This window comes from Crocodylus porosus, unplaced genomic scaffold (assembly GCF_001723895.1).
Source record: "Crocodylus porosus isolate Cpor-Errol unplaced genomic scaffold, CroPor_comp1, whole genome shotgun sequence".
NCBI lineage: Eukaryota > Metazoa > Chordata > Crocodylia > Crocodylidae > Crocodylus > Crocodylus porosus.
The window spans coordinates 58,931,487-58,956,703 of record NW_017728907.1 but is presented as its reverse complement, the minus strand read 5'-3'; the positions used below and the strand labels follow the sequence as shown (position 1 = coordinate 58,956,703).

Genomic DNA, 25,217 nt, shown 5'->3' with positions numbered 1-25,217 from the left:
ACATTGAAGGTAGCTACCATTAGAATCGAACCCCTTGTTATTGAACATGGCCACAAACAAGGATGCTACAACGACCCAGCCACACGTAACAGCCAGAGCCTATTTGGACCACTTAGGAATTTAAAAAAAAAATGGGTATGTGTATATATAAAAAAAAAGTACAAGAGTTTTGTGTGTGTAGAACAAACATTTATTGGAAAACATTTATTCCCCTCAAAACAGTATAGAGTAATTCATATAATACCTGCATGTCTGTGGGGTGACTTAGAAAGGTACAGTGTATTTCAGAGGTAGCTTGTATCTCCTGTTAGCATGATACCAAATAAGAAAGATGCCCAGTTGCTCTAATCTAGTGATATACCCAGTGCTGACTTCTATACAGAAGTCTATAAGAAAGTACTTGCCACTCAAAAGCAAACTGTTACTTTCTGCCAATGTTAATTTAAAAAATGGAATATCTTTTTAAGCAAACGTCCTGGATGGTAAAACTTCAAAACTGTCTCTGTTTTAGCTCTATATCAGCCTTCTGTTTAGAGGTGTAATAAGTATAATGCAGCTCACAACGCCTAAAAAAATAACTCTATGTAGAAACGTACTAAAAAGTAAATTCAAACACTAATGGTAAGTGTGTCAGCTAGAGTTGTTGCATAGTGACCTTCAGATGCATACTGACATCTTTAAAGGTGACCTGTATCTAAGATGCAGTCCACTGTTTTCAAATGAATTAATCTACTCTGCCCATTTCTACAAAACATGGGTTTTTTTAAGGCTGATTGTACCTTTATCTTGAATAATGTAACCTACAGAAGTTCACTGAAGAGTAAACTATTTATGCACAAGGAAGAAGGTTTATAGACAAGACAGTGACAGAACTGAGCCACTACAGCTTATGTTACACATTTATACGTCTGTGTGACTGGGGACCCAGGTATTGAACTGGAACCCACAAAACTGAAGAGCTCAGAACAAACTACAATGCATGACTGGTCCAAAGTGCTCCGTTACGCACACTGATAATGTTTCAACAGCAATAACTACCGTGGCACCATAAACGCACAAATACACTTCTGTGCACAGTACAAAGTAAATAACGACACAGCTTGGTAGCATTAGCAATTTTTTATTTTCCTTTTTTGTTGCATAGGAAATGCAGTACTTGCTTCCAGTAATTGTATTGTAATGTGAGAAGGTGGTAGCACTAATGGTTGAATACAAGAGTTAAACTAATCCACACCAGCTCAAAAAACCTGCGGAGACTTAGTTGAATAAGAATGGATGCCCACAGTGATTCTCAACCAATTACAATTTTTTTTCACAGAACACAGTAAAACTAAAATGGTAACTATGAGTCAATACAAGTATACTAGAGGCACAAGGGGCCTGACTCATAAAAACATGAAGACAACATGGTATTAACACGGGTGTCATGTGAATTTGCAGCAGATCTTGCACATGTCCACTAGAAGTGTTTTGTACCCCAAACTAAAAATTGAAATTGAGAGACTTGAGTGGACAGGTCTCGTGATGTGGAGAGGGGCTAGGTGAATGCTTAACTGCGGGAAGAAACCAAATACGGGTACAGAATGCGTATTTCCCATTCACTGCATGTTCACAGCAAAAAACGTTGTAAGCCTTTACTCCAAGGTAGCAGTCACCACTATATATTACATCCCTACAGCAGTAACATAACTAGTGGAAAAGAAAGAGGATCTACAGCTGGGGAATCTGTCTACCTACCACAGTCTATTCTAACAACAGCCATTCACAGTCATTCCCTTTCTTCTAACAAAACAAAAAAAAAATCACTAGGTTGTAGAATGGGATAGAGCAGAGATTTGGTTAAACAAAACAGTTTTGTTCATATATAAGCTTAAAAATAGATTAACTAAGTGGAAAATAGTCTTCCTTAAAAAAACACTGTAGAAAGTACAAAAGTTCACATTGTATACAAGTGTCTTCCTTTTCTGTGGAGATCAGAGGTAGCGCATCTAGCATATTTTGCTATAGGATGTTTTGCTATGGTACAGACTAATTTCTTCTGTAGTCAAGTAGCGTTGTACGTTAATGTATAAAACCCATGTAATGGCCAGAGTACGGTATAGGATAGGTCTGTCCTATACATTCTGCTTTCCTCTTAAAACTCAACTGTATTTCAAGTGTCAGAACATGGTGTTCTGTTTCCTCTCTCCTCCCCACCCTGGTTTTTTTCTCTGCTTGTTTCTGCTCCTATTGCAAGGTTATGTAATCCTTGGGTTGAGGGCATAAAAGGCAGGCGGGTGCTTGTGCTCAGGGAGAAGGACTTGCTAAAACACCTTTCTGGACAGAAAGCGACCTCAAATTTGGATGAGAACTGCCCATCAAAATCCCGTGTTAATAGCAAATGGCCTTTTATGAATCGGGCCCAAAGTTTGTACAGTTCTGTTTGAAGAAAAATATTGCAACTGTGCATGAAACTAAACAACCACATGAGGTTTTCTTTTTTTTTTCTTTTTTTTTTTTTAAATGGTTTTTCTTTTTATATGAGGAGGTCTGGTGTGAAGAAGGGTCAAGCACGGGTACCTGGTTAAACGCTGCCCATTAAGAAATCTCTTGCAACATGAGTTCAATGTCACTTATGGGCGTTAGACTTGTCCCTTCAATTTATGCATACGTTCTTCATAGAAAGCTCTTGGAATTCTTATGGTAGCTTTCAAGACAAAAATGTTACCAGGCACGGATTTCTGGCCTCAAACACCATGTCCTGCCTTCCAGGAAAAAAGAAAAAAAAAAGGAAGAAAAAAGAAAAAAAAAAGAAAAAAACCCAAACACAAGTAATACTGAATTTAAGTAAATGTATACCTCCAAAATACTGAAAACTCCCCAAATCAAGAAAAGACAGAATTTGCGTTCTCAGTGAAATATCTTTAAACCTATCTGACAAGAACCAAGTCAGAAAAAAAGACTAACATAACTTTGAGTAATATTCATACAGCTCACTAAGCATTATGGAATAGCATGCATTAATATTGTACGGTTATTTTACATCACCTATATCAGAAGGTTCTGACAGACAGCGAAGGCTACCGGTGTAGAAAAATCTTACTTCAGAAGAGCAATATAATACAGATTTCACAGGCACTACATTTTAATATATCAGGTATTATGCTGGTTTTCTTATAATTCTTTCTGTCCTAAAGCTGGCATTATAACAATGACCAAAAAGGCAAGGATTGAAGTAAACGGAAAGTAGATACCAAAGTTGATATATTTTTTTTCAGATAGATTAGTGCATAGTTCTCATGCAGATAAACACTGCTATGCATTTACATTGTTGGAAAGCAGAGTGAATTGAGCCCAAGTTGTCACATTTTTGTAAATCATTTTGCCAGCCTGTAATAGCACCATGTAATGGATTTGCATTAAACATTAAATTGATTTCAGAATTGGTGACACAGTATTCACTACAGTTAAGTGCTATGGAATAGCTTCAATGTTACCTGCTATATATCAAAGCAATTTTCATCCCACTGCTTTTTTATTGGAAAAAATAAAAGGAAAATGTACTCGATACTAATTAGACTATTGCACAGCCTTGGACTTGATGATGGCATAGCCGGGTTTACTGTCAAACAGTAATACATGCATTGACTTCAAGACAAAATTGGCATTGTAAGCTTGATTTAATGAAAATCCTGCCTAGCAGGCAGGCAGTGTTCACTTCATGAGACCTTCCTCCAAGAGACCTCATGAGGTTTATTTAAATTTTTTTAGGTGCCATTGAAGCTCTCCTTACATTATCATGCCGGTTATAGTTTTACTTTTGTTCGATGGAGGCCTTCTACAGAAAAAAAAAGAAAGAAAGATATTTCCAGAGACACAATGCAAAGTACAATATTAACTGACATTCTTAAAAAAAAAAAGAAAAAAAAGAAAAAAGAAAGATCACCACAAGGGGAAAAAAAAATCTGTTTTAGGCTATGTATCTGGTTTTTTTGTATTTTTTGTACAGTTAATTTTATAACACTGTTACTACAAAGCTGCAAAATATACGGAACAAAAAGAAACAGTGAAAGAAAATAAAACGTTAGAGGGATTTTGCATATTCCTGTGGGCCGACTGAATACTGTGGAGTTGTGGAAAGTTTGCGTTTCCTTTACCCTTCAATTTTAAGGTGGGGGAGGGAGAAATAAGAGACAAAGTGTACCATGGCTGCCTAACTTTAGTCCGTAAGTTTTATTCTAAAGGAAGAGGAATAAATAATGACCTTACTGGGGTGCACGGCATGACAAAACCCAAGTCTGAAAAGGGGAAAAGACAGCAATTAACTGGTGGAGTCAATTTGTGATAAGCACTTTTTAAATCTTGGAAGTCGGGTGGGTGAGTGAATACAGGTCAGTGTTTGTGCATCTGACAAAAATTGTTCCAGAAACAGATTTTGGGGGTGTGGGGAGGGAGGAGCAGGGAACGGGACTTGTTCAAGTGATTCTTTTAAAAAAAACGAATCAAACAATTTGAAGAAGGGAACACAATGCAATTCTGACTCAAGGACTAAGATTGTTCGCCTGAATCCTGCCTGTTCTCTTTATTGTAGACTGCACACCCCAAGCAGCTGTCTTGCTCAGATCTCCGTTCTTTTGCTTTACTTTGAGGAATAAAACACTGTTTTGTTCTCAATACCTGAACAGAACCAAACTGCTGTGTTTTCTGCATGATAATAAGGTGAACAAAAATTTAATTTAGTGTGTTTAATACTTTACAACCACTGTTGGTTAACACCCTTGACCGCCTACCTAATGTTTTAAAGCCTTTAAAACATTTTTTTTCTGCAATTCTGCTCAGAATTCCCTAACTTTAGCGTCATCAAACTTAATACGACAAAATACCTTCAAAAAATACAGCATACCTGTAATGTCCATTTACAATGGTTCTTCAGTAGCCTATACTTCTCAAGCATAGGAATATGCTATACCATTGAGAGAAGAAAAATAACTGTATTTAAATACATACAAAAAGGAAACAGGAAAGTTTTTAACTTAAATCCAGTTCCCAAAGGAAAAAAAAAGCAATTCTATGAACGCTGCCTTTATAACGAACAATCAGAAATTCACCTAAGCTAATTTGACAGAAATTTTTCCTCATTTAAACAACATTACAAAAGTCCTGCATTATAAAATAGGGTAGAATAAATCAGTGTAATCAATAAAACTATACAACATACAAATTACATATCTTCTGAGTGGGCAGTTTAATTCTCTCTCTTTGCAGCCATGACTACAACATGCTCACTAAAAACAACTAACTGCCCAAACTATTGCTTAGTTTGTTTTGTTTAAAAAAGGGTGCAATTTTATTGTATATACAACCAATTTACTGGTAATACCTTGGCTTATAGCAAGGTTCTGACAAAATGTTTGTCTAGGCTTTTTTCCCTTCACTGTGAAGCACTGAAAGCTGCTATTTTTTTTAGTGCACATATGTCTTAATAAAGTAATGCCCAGCTAAGTGCTATAGGGAAGGCAAAGGATGCTGGCTAGAGGATGTGATACCATATACTAACAATCACACAATACAATAGAGCAAAATGACTACTCAACCACTTATCAGACACATATGAAAATCCAAAACATTTTATTTTTTCCTTAAATAGAGAATAACCAGTAAACAATTTTCAGAACTTGGAAGTTTAAAAACGTGCATATAAAAATGGGCATTATATACTTTTATTGAGTGTGGATTGATTGCAGTCTGCTAATAAAAATGGGTGTGGGATCTGAAGAAAAAGGAAGGTTTTTTTTTTTTTTTTTTAAGGCTTGCTTGTGAAAGGAACAGTTGTAAAACAAAAATTGCTTGAAGCAGGGTTCAGCTTAGTGCTTCACAGTTTGACTGCTTCTCTAAGAAGAGCCCTTCCCGCATGTGCATTCAAAATCACAAAAGTACAAAGACAAACACCTAAAACACACTGCGTCAAGTGCAGCACCAACTTTGGTCAAATAAAAAAAAAAAAATCAAAAGAAAAATTAATAATTGCTAAGCTCGTCTACATGATATAAGCAGGTATTGCATATTTTCATATATCTGGGAAAAACAAAACAAAAGGAAGACTCCAAATAAAATGTAAAATGCAGCAACATCCAAAAATACTGATAATCTAGCATCTACAGATCTCAGAATAGCACTGCCACTGACCGTACAGGACAATAAACACTACTCATATCTGCGGAACAACTAACATTCTATTTAATTCTAGATGTTGAAACTGACGATGGCTGACATAAAAGTCACATTTACAAAAAGTGTCTCCGAATGCTTGACTAGGGAAAAACCCCCTTCAATATAGGAACATGTGCAACAATTCCACAAATAATCGCTATCCAGGGCAAGGCACATTGATATGGAATTTTTTTTTTTGTTTCGTGCAAATTAAGAAAAAAAAAATTGTTTCAGGGAAAAGATGAGGAGCAAAGTGTCTTCCCAAGAATTTCAGTTACTTGATTGTATAGGACAGTAGTAGAGACCCTTCTGAAGGGCTGAACAAACATAGTTTAAAGGCAAGTGCCTGGAATAGGGATTACAATATTGTGTCTTAATGCACTCTACTTTACCCTACATTAACTATATAAAAATTAGTTACTAACACTAGAACATGCAGAGACTTTCTCTGATTAGCTGAACTTGCCAACCAGAACGTATATATATGTATAGTATAGGAAACCTTCTTAAAGTTGCATGTGAAGCAAAGGGGCGCTCCGCTGTCTGATAGAAAAAAATCACTTGCACTCTTTTTTTCTTTTTTTTTTCTTTTTTTCTTTTTTTTTTGTACATAAGATACAGGACGTACGGGGTCCAAACTTTTTTATTTTTTTTCAGCAAGTGCCCTTGCTTTGAACTGGCATAAGTTGTAGTATCAGCATTCGTTCAGTATTGTTTTCTTTGTAGTCCAGAAAATGTACCAGTTCAGGGACACAAAGGTGTTTTAATTTCTGGACTGCTCTCTATTAATCCCAAGGTGTTTGAGAACTGATAAACCCTATATTGCCGGAAACACGTAAAATTTGTCAGAATTGGCATAATTCATTATAGTGACTTTTAGCTTATAAAATTAACAGATATTATGATTTAATTTTAGTTATGTGCTTTGATAACAGAAAATGATTAATTAGCATTTAATGTAGTTAACATATTGTGGTAAAAGCACCATTAGATTTGTATTTTTTTAACTTTTCCTTCAGTTTTAAAGGGATACAAGTTCAACAATAAAAAACATAAAAAGCAAAAATAGCTCCCCTTTTTCTTGCAAGGCTGTTTTTTACCCCAATAATTTAGAGTCCCGGGGTGGAAGGACTTGGAAAACAAAAATAGAATTTTCAACAATCTCTATCTTACAAAGATATTTAGCTATCCAATGAAATTGCACTTTACTCAATTCAAAATTCGATTGTTTTGATTGATTCCTGTCAGTTTCTGTCAAAACAGACCAACTTCCCCATTTCTGTGTGAATTTTTGTGTAATTGTTGAAAATTGTTGAAAAATGTTTTTTTTAATGTAAGTGCAGCATTTCAAACTTTTTTCTTTTTCTTTTAGTGTATAGTAGTAGTTTGATGTTTTAAATCACTCTGCAATCAAGTGGAAAAAAACCTGTTGAAAATGTTCTTATGATTTTTGTTATGTATCTAAGTGCTGACTGTAAAAAAACAAACAAACAAAAAAACAAACCTGCAAATTTTTTCCCGATATGTTACAGAAAAACATGCTCTATGTCTGTCCTGTAAGTTATATATTGCAGAATTCAGCTACTACAAAAGTTATAGTTTAAGTGTGTTTCATGATTTCTCAAGAAGTCTCACACCTGCATGGGAAAAAAATTGATGAAAATACTGTAAAACAGTTAGGCTCCATATGGAAAGTGTGTTACAACAGCGAGTCGGTAAGCAGCAGCAGAGGCTAGTACTACCCAGTGTCACCAAATGCTTACACTACCAATGAAACACTTCAAAAATTATGAAGCCCAACCATTTCCAGCACCATATGAGAAATTACAACAGTCCCTAAGGTGTCTAAAAAAATCTCAAAAAAGTTATGGCCTTTGCTATTCAACCATAACGTTTGCCTTTTCCATGTACTAGTTGTTTGCTGTTGATATCTGTTTGTCTCCCCTTCCATTGACGTGAAGTAACTGCGCTGTGTTGCTGCTGCTTCCATGTTACAGAGTTGGGAAGGGGTCAGGTGGTCTGTCCGGTGGGTGGTGGGAAGCTGCGACTTTTATCCCAGGTACCAGGACTGCAAAACAAAGAGAAGAGCTTATTATAAACGAGTGATATTTTGGAACGGGCCGTAAGCATTGCTGCAATCCTCGTATTCAAAGCGGAGGGGAAGTTTCAGGGGCTGACAAACTGAGCTAACTGCAAATAATACCACTAAAATTATTCTTTTTGCACTAACAACCTCAGGTCATTATTGAGATCAACATAATTGTGCTGCTGTGTTACAACTTATCTATTGTTTCAATGGAGATAGAGCGCGTTCACTTTTATCATCTGCCTCTAACCTTCCCCCTCAGTGAATCACACATGGGTTTCCATGCATTTATCACCATGCAATTGGGGTTTTCTTGGGGATTTAAACAAGTGCCAGTGTAAGCATCTGTTGCTTTATAGCACTCTGCTTCAACCGTCTCACTAGAATAGACATGTGAAAATTCAGTAACATGGGTGGTTTCCTAGGAGAAATGTAGACTGCTAAAAGGAACAAGGATAAAGCAAAAATAAGGGGAACGAGATCAGTGAAAAAGCTGTCCTAGGTCTATGGACATGCTTGACTTTAATAGCAGAAAGGGACTTGGTGCAAAAGCCCTTCTTTGAAAAAACTTAGTGGAGCTGATTTTAGACCTTCAAAGGAGTATAATATAATGCAAATGACGTGACCCAGAACCCAAGACAGAGAAAGCAATCTTTTTTCACCACAGGACCAGAATAAACCAGCACGGGAATCTTATCTGCACTGGTGTAAATCAGGAGCACTTCATCTCAGAACAATACGCACATCTATTTACACGGCGGGAAAATTGACGTCACATCAGAATCAGGCCCAGTAAAGCTAACGAGGCTCTAAAATAGGTGAGGTCAGTGTCAGGCCTGTGGCTTATAAACCGAATGTGGACTCCACTTGGCTCTGACACGTTGCTCTCTTGGAATTAAACCAACAAGCGGTGTTGATAGCTTCAGGTGAAACAGCATAATGAGACCGCTTCGGGTAATAAAGATTTGCTGCCGAAACCCCATTTTTTAGATTAACTCGCGCTGTATATTAGGTGCCTTTTTGCATGGAGATATCCCTGGTTACAAGTTTTTTCTAACTTTTTCCTCCATTCTTTTTCAGCATCTTCTATGATTTGTAGCCTATCGATGAAAATATCATTTATTAATATTTATAAAGGACTCTAAGGCAAGCTCCATGACTAGACTTCAAGATGAAATGATCCTCCTATAGAGGCCAGCTCTATAGAAGGCAAATAGCACAGTATGAGAACAATATGTTGTCCAGTCTCCAATTTACTACGTTCACTTCATTACTCTTACTTCCTCCACCTTTTTGAGCACAGACACTCTACTCCCATATTTGTTTCCTTTACTGCGTGCATATTTCAGGTTCAAACTCAAACGGGCTGTAATTACATGAAATAACGTTCATATGCAAAGATCATCAACAGAGACAGTTCTTCCACGGTTTGGGAAGCGTTGCCAACTCCTGGGCTCCTCACTGGTGAACAGTTCCCCGGTTTTGACAGCGTTACTCAAAAGGGGAAGGGAAGTAGGATTCGTGTGTCTAACACCATTCTTCTCACCCCGAGTTTCAAGTCACTCCGAACATCCGGTGTACATTTTACTACTGAAATAAGAATGCAGTAGCCTTCATGATGGGCAACGTTAGCCAGAATGACAGTCCGTTGCTGGGAGCAAAAGAGTTAAAATTCAGACTTGGTTATTCAAGTGCATATTCTGGAGGTCCAAGCAGCTAACAGGAGGGCTTGCCTGAGCACATGAATAAGCACCTAAATGATAGCTGTCTAAGATTTTCTGGTCCTGCAAGTATCCTTTGATCTCAAAAGCAGGTTTCTTAGAAATGCACTGCTGTGCTCTCAGATGTGTTATTGTTAACCACTTGCTTTACAGAACTCAAGATAGCAAATGACTCTGGCAAACATATATCAGCACCTTCCACTAATTAAAAAAGTTATAATCGTGCAACACATCTAGGCCTCTGCTAAACCGGCATCGCTATTGGACCACTCTTGGCCTGGACATCTCATATTTTAATAGATCTGCTCAGATTAATGGGTCTGGAGTTTTAATTTGTGAAGTGGAAGGAAACAGGCTGGAGGCTCCTAATCTCCCTTCAGTGCAGTTGAGTGCAGTATTTCTTTTAATGATGCAAAATGCACATTTTGGACAGCAGGGGGTGCACTTTTCCACACCACGTTGCTCCCTGCTACTCACTGCATTACTAAAAAATCCTGCAGTGCTTCTCCACTCTTCTTAAAAAGCAAAAAGTTTCTTCACACATCTTACTATTCAGTGTGTGCCTTGCAGACAAGGTTACCCCAGAGCAGCTCTGTAATCCTTCACTTGAAATAGGCTTTATTGATTGCTCTGGTCTATTGTTCCCTTTTCAAGTCCCCCAAGTTCAAGTTCATCCTGGTGTTACATCATGTCTGGTTGCTAGGAGCAACCAGACAGACCCAGACGTGACTATCATTAGCAAGAAACACTCTGCTCTCCTCCCACCAACCTTCCAGTGGTTCTGACGTAGCAGGCCCACTGCAAACACATTGAAGTATTTATTCTGCCTAATTTATGACCTACACAGCAAGAGAGACCCCCACTCCAAAAACCAACACTGTTGTATATTTAATTAATCTGTCTTTCTCTGGCACTTGGGAAAGTTAGACAAAGGTCTAATTATTGTGTTGCACTCCCCACACTTTCCTTTTTGGGGTGACTATTTGCATGGGAAAAGGAACTGCAAGGCTGGGTCCGAGCCCCCTCTCCCACTCCAAAACACCTTTTTTTCCCCCTCCCCTGCCCTATTGACACTTCATGAAATACTTTAGCTGCTTAAGGGAATTAGAAAAAAAAAAAATCTGATGTGAATATAACTCCTTCTGAGTTGGTATTCAGCAACACAAATCAACTCATGACATGTTTAAATTTAAATGCTAACCACACACTCTGAGAGTTACTTTAAAGGTTAGTTTTTAATCAATAGAAGTTGCTGACTCCAGAGTTTTTAGCTGCGCAGTGCAGCTCTTGTGCCTTTGTCTAGCGTTAGGCTTTCAAACTTTTTTTTTTCTTGAGATGATTTTAGCAATGATTTGCAGACACAGAGTGCTATTGTGCTCTTGACTAGCAACATGTCAATAAAGGAGTAGAGTTACCATGCACGAGGGTGTCAATACCACTCCTGCAGACACAGTTCAGTCTTAATACCAATGAAAAAACTTAACCCCTTCAGTATTGAACCAAAATATCTTGCGTGTGTTTTTAAAAACTCATCTGCAGTGCCTTGGACGTCCAAATTCACCTCCCTTGAAAAGCTGCTTTTGAGAAACCCACATACCCGACAGACACAACTGCATGGCACGGGCTATTTTTGCAACTCGACTTTGATGACATATTTTATATGCGGAGGCAGCACATAACGAGATTGAAACAGTGCCCTTATTCCTCGCATCCCAGCCCTGCTCTCAGGATACCACTGTTTTCTACAATGTCTGACACTTGAAGCACACGTACAGAAGGATCCTAGGTTCCTACTAATTATTTTAATATAAAAATCCCTTCTCCCATGAGCCTTGTGTGTGCCTAAATCTTCCCAGATTATGTCTGAAGAGTTCTATTGTCCCTTTGATGCACCTGCAAAACTTCCACTGCAAGGGGAAAGCAGACCTCAAAGTCGAAAATAAAAAGGCGTATGAAGTACATAACAGGACATGCAGCTTTGATAGCTGTGATCTGCTGGGTTCCTTGCACAATTAAGTGGATTAGTGAAACAAAGAAACCCGATTCTATATTTGTGGAATGCTGTGCTGCTGTCAACCTGGGCTCCTCCACTGCATTTAAGCTTTACTCCGCTTTCTGGCTACCTCACGCTTTTTCATCCTTTCATGTCCTGTTTCGCAATTCTCAGTCTTCATTTAAATTGCATCGGTTATCACAACGCAATGCAGGGTGGCGTTCTCTTTCGGCATCTTGCCCCCAAAAGCGCACAGTTAGCTTTGATCTATAGTGACTTAAAAAACTTACTGCAGCGACGAGGTCAGAGCTAAATGAATCCGCTGGACTGAAAGGTCCTAGCTACTGCTACATAGTCATCCCTATGCCTACAATTCTGTATTGTCCTACAGAGCAGCTCGCTGTCCTTTTCCAGGGCTCAAGGTGAAACATCAAAAAGAATTCTGCAGTCCGGTACAAGATCTTAGCTTTCCTTTCTCCAGTCAAATGAAGAAGTAATCTCATCAGGTTGAAAAGTGCTGACTAAGGATTTAATAAAGTGCCTGCAGATGTGTGTCATCTCTAAGGTATTCAACTCATGTAATGCAAAACAGTTCCACACCGAATGTGCTTATAAAATTCCATTTAACCATTGCAGAGCTATTTTACTGTTCTCGAAGGAGTATTATCACACCTTTTTTTCTAATTTACAGCACCATGAAAGTTGAAGCTCTACACTGCCAGTATCCTCAAATCCTCACAGTAGTAAGGTTTTATGAACCATAAACAATATCTACTTGACTGAATCCTAAACAGGAAGTCTGAAATGGCAATTACGTTTCTTTGATAGCGCAAGTCTATTTGTTTCTTATGCTATTCTGAAGACAGCACGCATGCATACAAAAAAATTCTGAAGCAACTTTTGACAACTATGTTCTTTGTCTCGGGAGGACGACTGGGAAATACGCTGCAGTTTCGGCTATTAATGGGAGAAAAGCAGAAAGCACGTAACCAAGAGCTGCCTGGGTCACGAAGACAGAAGCAGGCCCATTGTTTATTAAAATGGTCTTTAAAACAGCCTTCCGGTGTGAACTAATTTATCTCTGGCTCTGAAAAATGTACGCGTGACGCCCGTGCGCGTTAACAAAAAATAACACGCAAAAACTTGTTCGAGTTTCTCCTACCCCTATGCCTCCTGCAACAACGGGACTTTTGGCTCAGCGCAAGACGTGGAGGTGGTAAAGCAGTTAGGATCTGTTTTTCAAATTAAAAAGTTAAGTAAAAGTCCTTAAGGGCAAAGTTTAACACTGCGGAAGGAGGTTGTTAACGTGGAATCCAGAACTGGGTGTGACCGTTAGATTCCTTCTTTCGGTGCTGCGGGTTATCTGAGGACATTCAAACATGCAAGAACTCTGACAAACTTCACACAGGAGATTTTTCGTTGTGTAATCCACTCATGTCTCAAGCTGTGTCTGCGCTAGACATTTTCTTAAAAGTTCCCGTTGGTGCAGCCCAGCTGGTAACCACAACAGTTGTTGTGTTAGTGTAGGCAAGGAGCGCTGGAAGTGATCGGGATTTGACCCAGTGTGGTGTCTGCGCTAGTAAGTATTCCCGCTGTTGTTCATAGGCCTGGACGGGTGGGAATTTGAAGGGGAAAAGGAAAAATAAAAAGGCCTAACACTGATACAGCCTAAATAAAAGAGGCAGCTTTTTAACTTGTCTGCAAATGGAGAAGCTGTTTGGGCAGCAGAACTCACTCTTAGCCACAAATGTCAACCAGCTGGGAAAATTCATCACAGTGCATTAGTTTGTGCAACTTTTTGGCAATGAATTTAGTGTGACATTTTAGTTCACTCCAGAACTTCAAGACAACCAAAACAAAACAAAAAAAAAATGGAAAAATTAAAACCACCTCCAGTAGGTGACACGGAGTAAAATGTAAATTTGTTTCCAAGATGACATGAAAAAATATATATCGTTATGTAACGAGCTGGGTGCTTGCACAGAACTTTGTAGAACCGGCACCCTCGCGTAACAAGGAGGGCCAGGATGAGACCTTCAAATGGACGGCCAGTGTGAACAACAGAGCAACACGTAGCCTTTGGTGGAAGTAGGTGACGTTCCCCTGGATCTGCACTTACTTTACATCAAGTCTGGATGTGTCCTCCTGGCCCACTGGTTTCAATATAGTTTTAGCGGGCCCGGATTTGACCTTTTGTGTAAAGCAAAAGGTACGTATTAAAGACACGGTCTTCTTTGTGACTGTGGAAGTTATTTTCTTAGTGCTGGGGTAAATTATTTAGTGGCTGCATTTTTCAAAACAAGATACCATAAGGGACAGGAACAGTGCATTGGTCATCCCCAAAGGGAAATAAAATGGAGCGTGAATCTTCTGGTTGTCCAAGGGCTCAGTATAGGATAGTCATATCCCCCACTATGAACATGCTTACAATGTCTTAAGAAAGATAAAATCCCTCTCTGGAGGGACACAACTCTCCAGGCGAGGTATACAGTAGCTCTATTTCCAACAGCGTTTGTGAGAATGCCAATTGTGGCAAACTGCACTGAATTATGTGCAATAATTTTGTAATATGGACTTCTGCCTGCTGACTACTAAAATGCCTAGTAGTCCAAACCACTACTCCCTCGGGTCCAACAAACTTACTTCACTTAAGGTTTCTGCTTAGGTTCCAAATTCAGATTGGGAATAGCTAGTGTTTTTACCCACTCAGTCACCCCAGCCCCTCTAGCGCCTTCTCAAAACACACTAATACTGTAACTTGCTGTTGTTCCAGACATCTGAATATTTCAGCGAATGTCCCAGCTGGCCCCAGATGTTTCTGAAACATAAAGCAATGTTCGGGGGTTCAGACCCCCTGCCTTCAGAACCTGCAGAAGAGTGGATTAAAGGTTGACTGAACTGTGACATATTCACATTTAAGTCTGAATATAATATAGTAAAGATTTATCAATGGCAAACGTTTGAAATGCAACCCAGCAAAGCAGAGCAGGTTAGCACTTCGAATATGATGTATAAATTATGTATAGGAACTTAAGATCTAAATTAGATCTACAAGAAAAAAAACCAAACGTTCCTCTTTCCCCAACTCTAAAGAAAGTCCTCTAACAACGGGGTCCTTTTTATTTTCTTTTGGAGGCGAGAGCTTCATTTTGTGAAAATGAGAAATACGTAATTTTTTCCCTAGCTTCTAAAAAAGTTAAGCGAGCAAGTTTTCTTTTATTTATGACGGAGCTAAACTTGGGAAAAATGCAAAGTAAATCTTCTAAACTTCATGCTGAACGCTGAAGGCTGGCCACAGCCATGCTAAACCCCAACACCCTTGCTGTTAAAAAAAAAAAAAGAGTAGTTGAGCAAACAAGTGAAAGGGAGAGAAAGAGAGAGAGAGACAGAGAAACAATCCCATTTTGGTTTTTGTTAGAGGACGGCATACTACATAGATCAGAGACTTTTCAAAAAATAAAAACCCCCACTGTACACAAAGCACAGGAAAATGTGAGGAAAAAAGGAAAAAACTAAAAGCAGCTTAGAATGTGTTAACTCTGCCATTCTGTCAGCTTAAAGAGCATTTTATGCTTGATCAACAGCTCTCTTTTATTATGCTTTTCTTTCATTCATTCAAGACATCAAAGAACTGAACCACCAGTGTACCTGATCTACTAGAAGAACTTGTAAGGGTGTTCTAAAGAAACGGGGGTATTGGGAGCCAGACACCCCTGCGGACCAGGCAGTTCAAAGAGAATATTTCAACAATGATTACATTTTGTAAATCTTTTTACGAAAGACAGCTTATTTCCTGCTTTTTCATGAAAAATAGATTCTATCCATTAAAGTGAGCCCGCAGTATGAAAGTTACTTGAGATCTGAGGTACAGCAAGGGGATTAAGTGGAAGGCGAGATGAAATCTTTCAGAGACTTCCACTGCGTTCTCTGATATTTGCTGCTACCATAAGGTCTCTGACTGGAATACAAACATTTCTGTATTTGCAGACTTGCTAGTTAGAGCACAGGGAAGGGGTTTGTTTAAAAAAAAAAAAAATCAACCCAAAACCAAAAAACCCCAAACTTTTAGACACGTTAAAAAAAAATGTCGCTATATTACAAAAATGACAAGCTGAAGTAACCTGAAATCTATCGACCATCCTAATCTGAATTACAGCACACAAACCCAAGGCCAGCTGTTTACTTTTTAAAACCCATGGTGGTTTCCGCATTGATAAACTATATAACCTCAGAGATGCAGAATGGGGTTTCTGGCTATGCCAGACTGCGCTGCCCGATCCCGTCTCACCCGCTCCCAACAAGGATATTTTAGCAAGCCCTGAAATACTATCTTGTGCCAAACAAGTCTTCGTTTGAAATATTTCCTGCATTATTCCCAAAAAGGAGCATTTTTTTTCATCTCTCCATTCAAACTTTCATTAAGACTCAGTTCAAAATTGTTTGGCTCTACTTAGAGATGACCAAAGCCCGACCTGCCAGCCAAATAAAGCCAGCGAGGCTGTATGAAGTGCCCTGTAGCTGCCCTCATCTTTAATATAATGAGGTCCACGGAGACTTCCAGTCCAAGTAAGCAACCCTCTGTCTGAGCTGAACGGTATTATGGCATGCTGGGACATGTAGTTGGTTGTTGACTGCACCTCTGTTTTGAACATGGGAAGAATCATGTTCCCCATGAATTACTCAGCTATTTCAAATATTACACCTTTTGCAAAAGAAGCAAGAGCATATATATTATCAAGGAAGTGAGCACATTACTTAAGAAAAAGGATGTTAGATTAAAATGGAAATGTACTGGAAACACCTTTTATACGCCACAATCCTTACTATTTATCTTCTAAATTGCCCTTGACTTCATCCAATTAAAGACACAGTTAAGTTCACCAAAGAATAGCAGCTTAATATTTTTAAGTGTCATGCCCATTTCTTTTCCCTTTTGCTATAATACAATATCAAAATGTAGCTCTAGCTATGCCCACAGGCAACAACTCACAAATGTTACATACTGCAATTCCCAGCCACAATGCAAGGTGATGTTCCAGTGCTCGTACAGGAACAAATGCTACTTTTAAAGCCACTGTCAGCTAATCAGCTCCTAAATTAAAATAATTTACTACATGCCCCTTACACGTTACACGGGGGGTGGGAGGGGCTTTATTTTGTTAAGGAGCAGGAACATCTTTCCAGGTAGCCGTGTCCTCTGCGCACAATTAAATATGCAAGAAGCTTGAAATATAAAACTCCCCGTCTTCTAGCTCCCACTTCTTAGCTCTGGTACTGTACTAGCAGCAACATGGCTTCCAGTTGCGCAGAGCAATACTTTCTGGCCAGTTTTACACGGACACGTTTGCAAGTTCAAGTTCAGGTTTAAACTAAATAAAACGCTCCTCGGGAGTCTATAGCCGGCCCTCATTTACATGTGATCTCTCTGAACTTCTCCTGCCTTTGCTTGCTCTGTTTCCAGGGCTTGCCGAAAGAATGTTTTACAGTTAGAGCCTGCAGTGCTTTCTCAGGCATTTTAGACCCAGAAGCCCAAGTTTCAAGCTGCAGTATTAAAAGTTTCCACAGAACTACTGCAGAGAGAGGGAGGGAGGGAGGGAGGGGAAGAAGGAGAACAATATCTTCTTAATTATCTCTATATAGCTCTACAGTTAAAGTATTACTTTTTAAAGGGAAATAATTTATTCTAGAGGCACAGTGTTATAACAACCAGCACGTCCTTTCACCAGCGTGTGACCTGCTCTATTCTTCATTGTGCTCCCTGCTCTTGTTGCATTTGCAAAACTCTGTTGCTGAGCCCCTATACTGTACTTAACAGTTTTATTCAATTTAAGCCAGATCTGACAGTCCCGAGGAAAGTAAAACTCATTGAAGTCTCAGGAGTTTTGTCTGCGCTGGGCATACAGCAAAAATGCCTCAAAATACATGATTTGCCTAACTACTTTACTCTTATTGCTCTAGACAATTAGAGAAAAATACTAAGGAGAAGAAAAAACAAACCCCAAGTAGGGCCTCTCAAGTTATATTTGCAGCTAGGCAGCCTGGACACAGACGCACAGACACAGACATGCATACGCGCACCATGGGTTTGCCTCTGGGACTCGCTCTTCAGCTCTGTGCCAACTGGGAGCAATAATGAAGAATGAGATACATTACTGGGCTAGGAAAAATGTTCAGGGGCTGGGCTGGGGGGCAGTCGGGAGGGACAGGGCTTTGGGGGAGGGGACGCGCTGACTTGCTGACTGCCTGCACGCTGCTGCAAAGATGCCACTTTTTGGGTCTCTGGTTCTGAGCAGAAAGGGCAGTTACTAGCCAGATTTTGGAAACACGGTGAGTGTCTGAATTTCCAAGACCCCAAGGTCTGTGTGTGGAGCAAAAATGGACTATGAAACTTAAACTGGGCAGCAGGGGGTACACTTGGGATCCCTATGGAAGAGACACACCACTTGCAAATCCTGGAAATCCTGCTGAGGCCACTTTCTCCCCGGTACTGAATGTGCGAGGGTTCATGGGGTAACCAGAGAGGAAAGCCTGTTTTTCATTACTGAACAAGGTCCTGAGCAGTAGTGGATCCAGGAAAGGGGCAAGGGGGATCAGCCTCCGCCTCTCTGGCTGTCATGTGTGCACAACGAGCGTTGTGCTCAGGTGCTGGTCAGGGCGGGCTCGGACTGGAGCCCCCGCCTTCATGCAGCGCTGCAGCCTCGGGGGCGAGCCGTTGACCCTGCCTTCCCCTCCTCCCTCCAGGGGACTCAGCAGTGGGGAAAAGGAAAGGCTGCGTGATGCAGGTGGCACCCCCTTCCCTGGGCCAAGTGAAAGAAGGGGCTCCGGGAAGACCCAGTGCCAAGTGCTCATGTGTAACAGCCAAAGATGGGTGCAACCGTGCTGCTGCACCCCTCTTCCCCCCCTGCTCTACCCCTAGTCCTGAGCAGGGCTGGGAGTGGGCACCATTGTGCTTGACAGAGTACGGTACAAAAGAAAACAGCGTGTCTGGGCTGACTGGCCTTACATTGCTTTATTGGCCAGCTATGGGCATAATCAAACAATTTAAAAGTATTGAGATGTTTCTTTGTCTTTGATTTTGCTGGTGCTTTTTGCAGGATGTGGCTTTGCACATTGTAGATGCGGCTCTTGGGGAAAAAGGACAGGATAGCAGTTTTATACAGCTCTTCAAAGAAAGTATTTCATTATCAAATTCCATGTATGAGGCAAGGAAAACCATCCAAAGAGATGCTCTTGTAGGGAAAGCAAATGAACGGAGGAGATGTAGACAACATGGAAAGGGAAAAAACAAGAAAGAAAAGCAAAGCAAAGAAAAATGGAGCTGTGGAGGACCTTGAGGAGGACAAGAAGCTTGAACTTGATGCGGTGGGAATTGGGAAACCAGTGGAGGGACACAAAAGGGTGGCTATGGCAGGCAGCGGAGAAGATCTTTGCACATGCAGTTTGTAAGGTCTTTCGGGGACACAATAGGGGAGTGGGGCAATCCCCAGGGATCTAGAAGTAAATCAAGACATGGGATGACAACCATTTCTGAAGTGTGAACTAGACTCTGACAGAAAGAGGAAGCAGGATTTTGGCAACCCCATAAGTGTACTGAAGGAGAGAGCAAGAGGAGTGAAGACAACATCCAGGTTGCAGTCCTGAGCAACGAGGAAAATGGTGATATTTGTCAAAAGTGATAGAAAACAATGGGGATGCAGGCCTGGAAGGAGCCGTGGTGTTCAGTTTAGCTATGTTAACTTTCAGATTCAGATTTATTTACAAATGACTCCAGTCTGCAACAGATACGGAAAACGGAAAAAACCCAAAAGCATCAGGAGGGCAATGCACGGAAGAAAAAGCAAGAACTTTTGATATTTGTACTGCTCAGGGTGCATTGGATCCTGCTAAGGTGAGCAAATCACTTTGTGAAAAGTTCAAGACTGTACACAATACCCAGGGATAATTCCTGGGCTCAGCATTTTGTTCCCCAGGTCTGCCGAGACAGCAGCAGCAGCGTGCTATGCTGAGCCTTCGGGGAGGGATGAAGGAGTGTCTCACGTTACACTGCAATGACCCTCTGGCCAAACAAGCTGTGGCCAAAAGGAGCTTTCTTTGGCCAACAAAGGTTATAATGATGCAAGATCTTGATGACTGAGATGGGAAAAAGTTATGCGGAGGTCTGAAGGGCAGACAGCCCTGTACTAAGGAACAAGGAAAATCCTGCTCAGAAATATCACCAGGCTTTGAATTAAAACTTATTAGATATGATTGATGAAAGGTGTTAGGGTTCTGGCCCAATGCTAAGTAATTTTCAAACATGCTCTGATATGCCAATAAAAGTACTGGCAGATTTTGAAGTCATTAAAAGACAGAAAGTGAAACAGTTTCCTGATGCGTTATCACTGCTTCATAATATTTATGCAATATGTCAGGCAAAATGAATTAACACTAATCGTTTAATTAGCATCACTAAATTTGACAATCTCACATTTATTAATATTAGCGGAGAAAATAGAGAAAATTGCCAGTGTAAATGGTGAACTTTAAATCAAGGGTTCCTCTTTTCTGTTTTATGAATCAGTGGATGTGCAGCACTTCACTGAAAAAGCTGTGTGAAAGTGGCACCTTTGTACTCAATAAACAGGTTCCTTGCTGTATTTTCGAGCTGGGGTCCTTATTTTAAATGCTTACTACTCTACTGCTGATTGTCCTGAAAACCAGCACCAGTTCAGAAGAACGAACTGAATTCTTTTCTAACTTATTAACAAAATTATTAATACCTTTGCAACTGCAGGGACAAATTTTGCTCTGAAAATGGGTGAAAATAAAAGCAGAACTTCAAGATAGTGCAGTTCATGGTGAGGGAAGAATTTACCCTGTAAAAGTTTTACTAGCAGGGTTAAACAAGAAAGAACGTAACTTGATTTACAGATTCCAGGGCAAGCTTACAAGACTAAAAAGTTAAGAGAAAAAAATCTCTGTGCTTATAAAGCGAGCAAATTTGCTCTGGAACCACTGAGGGATAATAAATATGGAGCCCCACAATGCAATTTTTACTGAGGCACTTTTCAGAGAAGTCCTGTACTGCAAGTCTCTGCCTGCGAAGAAAAACAGGAATTTAATACGTGCCTTTATTTCTTTGTGAAAGACAAAAAGCTACCCAATCTGCTCCACACAACTTTTTATAAACTGATTTTTATAAAATTTAAGGAGTACCATGCAGCACTTTCTCCAGGAGATAACAAACCTGAGCTCCTACCCTCTTGCCCTCTGCGAAAGTCAGTTTAGGTCCAACAGCTTAGATTTATTTAACAACATTTAACTCAAAAGACCACAAAAAGTACTTCATAAATTTTACAAATGATAAGCTAAATTAGCAACCTGCCTCTCCAAAGTGCACCTATAGAATATGGGTATGCATATGGTTAGTACATGCAAAGACGGAAAGACAGAAGAAAAAATACTGTGCATGTGAACTGGCTACTTAAGCACCTAAATCTATGCACTCTTCTTCTTGTCTTTTTTGCAGCTATATCAAATTTCAGAAACATGTGGACTGCACATGAGATTGGCGAGAGCTGTTAGATGCTTTAAAATAGCTGCTGTGCTCCACCCTTGAACTGGCTCCATTTTATTCTGGAAGGAATTATTTTTTATGGTACATAATTAAGTAAAATGACGTTTCATGGGCTTCCAAAAACATACCCTTAAAACTTTGGGCCACATCCATCAGCACATGTAAACACCGATATTTGGCCATACAATATTAGTATTTATGTAAATGAGCATATCTGAAAACGTTGTTACATTGTTTCGATCAGCTCTCAGCAATCAAGATTTTATAATATCTACATTGTTTCCTACACTCAAGGTTTCAAAACATGTTCAATTATAGCCCCAGTGGGCGCCTTTACACATGCTCTGTGGTGGGGTAGCTTAGTTAGAGCAGCTCTTGGGAGCTGGTGTAGTTAAAGCTGCCCCAGCGTCTTGTGTACTCCCCGTTCTGCGCTTCAGCAGGGGCACTTTAATGAAAGCTTGTTTGGTGAGCTTTTGTTAAAGCAGCCCTGCTGCCATTTTGAAGCCTGGGGCTGCCGAACACATGAGATGCTGGGGCTGCTGGAACATGCTAATGATCATGCACAATTAATCAGGTCTGTTCTGATGTGTGCTAATTAGCACGCATCAGAGCAGGTGTTGGGCATGTGTACAGGGGCTCTTTACAACTCGTGATTGCAACTTTCCTGGAAAAAAAAAAATCATACTACTTAGATTTCCTGGCCTTTCCTATCTATGAATGGGAATTCTGTAGGGAAAATATGAGGAAAATGCCTTCACCTAATTCCTATGCCTTCACCATACCTTTGCTGATTGTATCCTTCAGGTGAAATCTGGGCCCTGTTTTATAGTCGTGTAGGGCATATTACAGAAATGAAATGCTCTGGGTTTTTTTGTACAGTGAAACCAAAAGGGGAGCCTGGTAGATATAGGTATGGAGATCTGGCTCAGGATGATATGTTGTGAAGTACTCTGCTGTGGAGAAGTACTCGGCCTCGATGACACTGCAGCTGGAGTGCTGCAGCCAGATCTAGGCACCGCACTTCGGGAAGGATGTGGAGAAGCTCGAGAGGGCCACGTGCATGATCAGAGGCCTTAAGACCAGGTCATACGATCTGTAAAGTACCTTCCAGCCCCTAACAACTATGAAGAGGAAATAAACACTTTTTGGTATTTCAAAGCGATTCACTGCAACTTTTTAAAAAATTAATTTAACAGAAGTAGCTGTGGTTAAAAAGCTAAACCTTGTGATTAGGTAAATAATCCTTACCAAGCCCTGACACCTTCAGTAAACCTGAAAGACAAATCGTCTTTGGGTCAACAAAGTTATGACAAATCACACCGAATTCAAAATCATACTGACTCTGTGTATTACCAAATGTTGTCAGATGTTCAGGTGCTGAATTCATACACGAATTTTGAACATGGTCACAAATCCCAGCTATTGTTTTTAAGTTTGGCTCTTCCTCCTACCCTTTTACAGTGACTTGGAGTATCCGGGCTCTACTGTGGGTGAAATGTTATGCAAAATGTAAGTATTCTGCCACGATACGGTATTGTTTCTCTGGGTCATGTTTACAAAATGCACACTACAGTTTTGCTCCTCTCCTGCAGAATAGCTGCCTTATTTTAAGAAGGGGAGAGTCAATCTGTTGGGGTGCTCACATCTACATCTGATTTCTCCACTGGCCTCTCTCTTGATGCTACTAGGCAAAGATGACATGCATACCAGTGATATCTTTTGTGAGGTTAATACCTATTCGTTGTGAACGAGATAGGGACCATGGCCTTTAAAGTCTGACCTTCGCTAAAATGTATATACAGCAGTTGGCAAAAATCTAAATGTTCCAGTAACTGCAAAAGCCATCAATTCAAACGTTGACCTTTTCCATCCAGGTCATGTGTGACACCTACTGGGTTTTGTCAGACTGTGTGGAATTTATAGAGTGCATATAGGTATCAGCTGTGAAAGTTGAACTCCATGAAATATCTTTCACCAGCAGTCATTTCCAAACCCTTTGTAAAAAAAGTGAGTATCCGTCTTCTAAGGCCACGGTATGCATATGCTCTGGACACATATTTTCAAATGTCTTAATTAGCCCTTTTTTGTGAGCCCTAATCACTTATTAAATTGCAGCTCTTAACTCACTACTTCTAACAAAATATATTTTACAGAAATCAAGCAAGGCATATAATTGTTCCGAATACAGAACTACAATGACTCCTTTCTAGGGCTGTGGGATATTCTGAAGCTCTTCCTCATGTGCTCCTCTATGTCCCACTCCCAAATCAATTGTATTGATGGCCTATTGTCAATCAAGGAAATGGGATTTGATAGCACCCTAAAGCAGTCATGAAATAAGGGAAGGAATACAAAACCTGCTCAGGTCCACACCATCCAAGTGAGATCAATGTTTTCAGTAATATGCTTACCGTCATGTAGCACCCTAACTGTCGCAATTAATAATGTAGAAGAAGCTGATTAACTTAAGTAAAGTGCTCTCTACTGTGTAAACACATAAAGATCTATAGGGCAAAAAAGGAAAGAAAGAACAAAACGTCATTTTTATTTTTTATGTGGACACGTTCTCGCTTTCCATTCTGCTCTTGTAACAATTACTGTACTAGCCACTCTGACAGAGTCAATAAATCGATCTGGGACCTGATGCAGCAGCAAGGCAGACTAATCCAATACCCCATTATCTGCAGTGGAGGTCGGGGGTGGGCATGAGGTGGGCAGGAAATTGGTTGGGACTAATAAAAACAGTAAGAGATGCATAACTATCATCTCACTTTATGATCATATGTTTGATATAAGGGGGCCAGCGTGCGTTTTTGCATGTGTGTATGTGCGCATGAACATGCATGCACCTGTTTGAAGAAATCTGTATCTGCAAAAAGGAAACTGTCTGAACAGCCCATACTGTATTACCAAAGTCCCTGTAGTATTTCAGTCAGTCACAAGGATCTGCAATTCAATGAGGATCACCACCCCACTAGAGTTTATCATGTCAGTTGTGCATCTGATAGAAAAGCTGCTCCAACATGTGCTCCAAGGGTTGGAACTTGCTCTTGCATCATTTCTTTATCCTGCAGGCTTGATAGTACCCCCTTGACCCTGCATGCAGACAAAAGCAAACCAGAAAAAAATCTCCCCAAAACTTTTACTAGTTTTAAAACAAGTTCTTCCACAGTTGGGTGTCCCTCTCTAAGCCTTTTCAACAACATACAACTATAAACAAAGGCACGGTCATGTTCGAATAGACTAACGGACTGCCTAGTTCAGCATTATTTCTCTAACATTGGCTGATGTCTTATGCTTCAGACGAAGATACAATAATCCCCACTGAAGAGAATTATGTAACCGGCCAGGAGGACAATTCTGTCCCAACTCCAGGCACTGAGTGGTTAAATCCATAGGGAACATGGGCTTTTTTAAAAACTAAGTTTCCAGCTGAACTTAAAAAAAAGAAAATGATGCTTGTTACTTGAGAGGTTCTAGGCTGAGGCGGGGGAGCGGGGTGGTACAGGCACAGGTGGCATCCCAGAAGTCGTAAGTCTGAGGCCACGGCAGAAGTGCTCGTGGTGCCGCCTGTCAGATTCCAACAAATCTGTGAATCGTGCTAAATACCCTGTCACAAGGTCACGAAATAGGAAAGGAAAGCTGAGGAGAACAGGCTTTGCAATGAAAAAG

At 40.1% G+C, this 25,217-nt stretch overlaps 1 protein-coding gene across 6 annotated transcripts in view; it reads right to left on the bottom strand.

The window, feature by feature from the left end:
- Positions 1-1,104: 1,104 nt before the first annotated feature.
- Positions 1,105-25,217, bottom strand: part of NFIA (nuclear factor I A) — a 308,101-nt gene continuing 283,988 nt past the window's right edge. For all 6 annotated transcript variants that reach the window (XM_019531535.1, XM_019531538.1, XM_019531539.1 and 3 more), the window contains one exon: positions 1,105-8,257. In XM_019531535.1, coding sequence (XP_019387080.1) covers positions 8,240-8,257 — 18 coding nt within the window. In that variant the 3' untranslated portion in view covers positions 1,105-8,239. The remainder of the gene's footprint in view (positions 8,258-25,217) is intronic.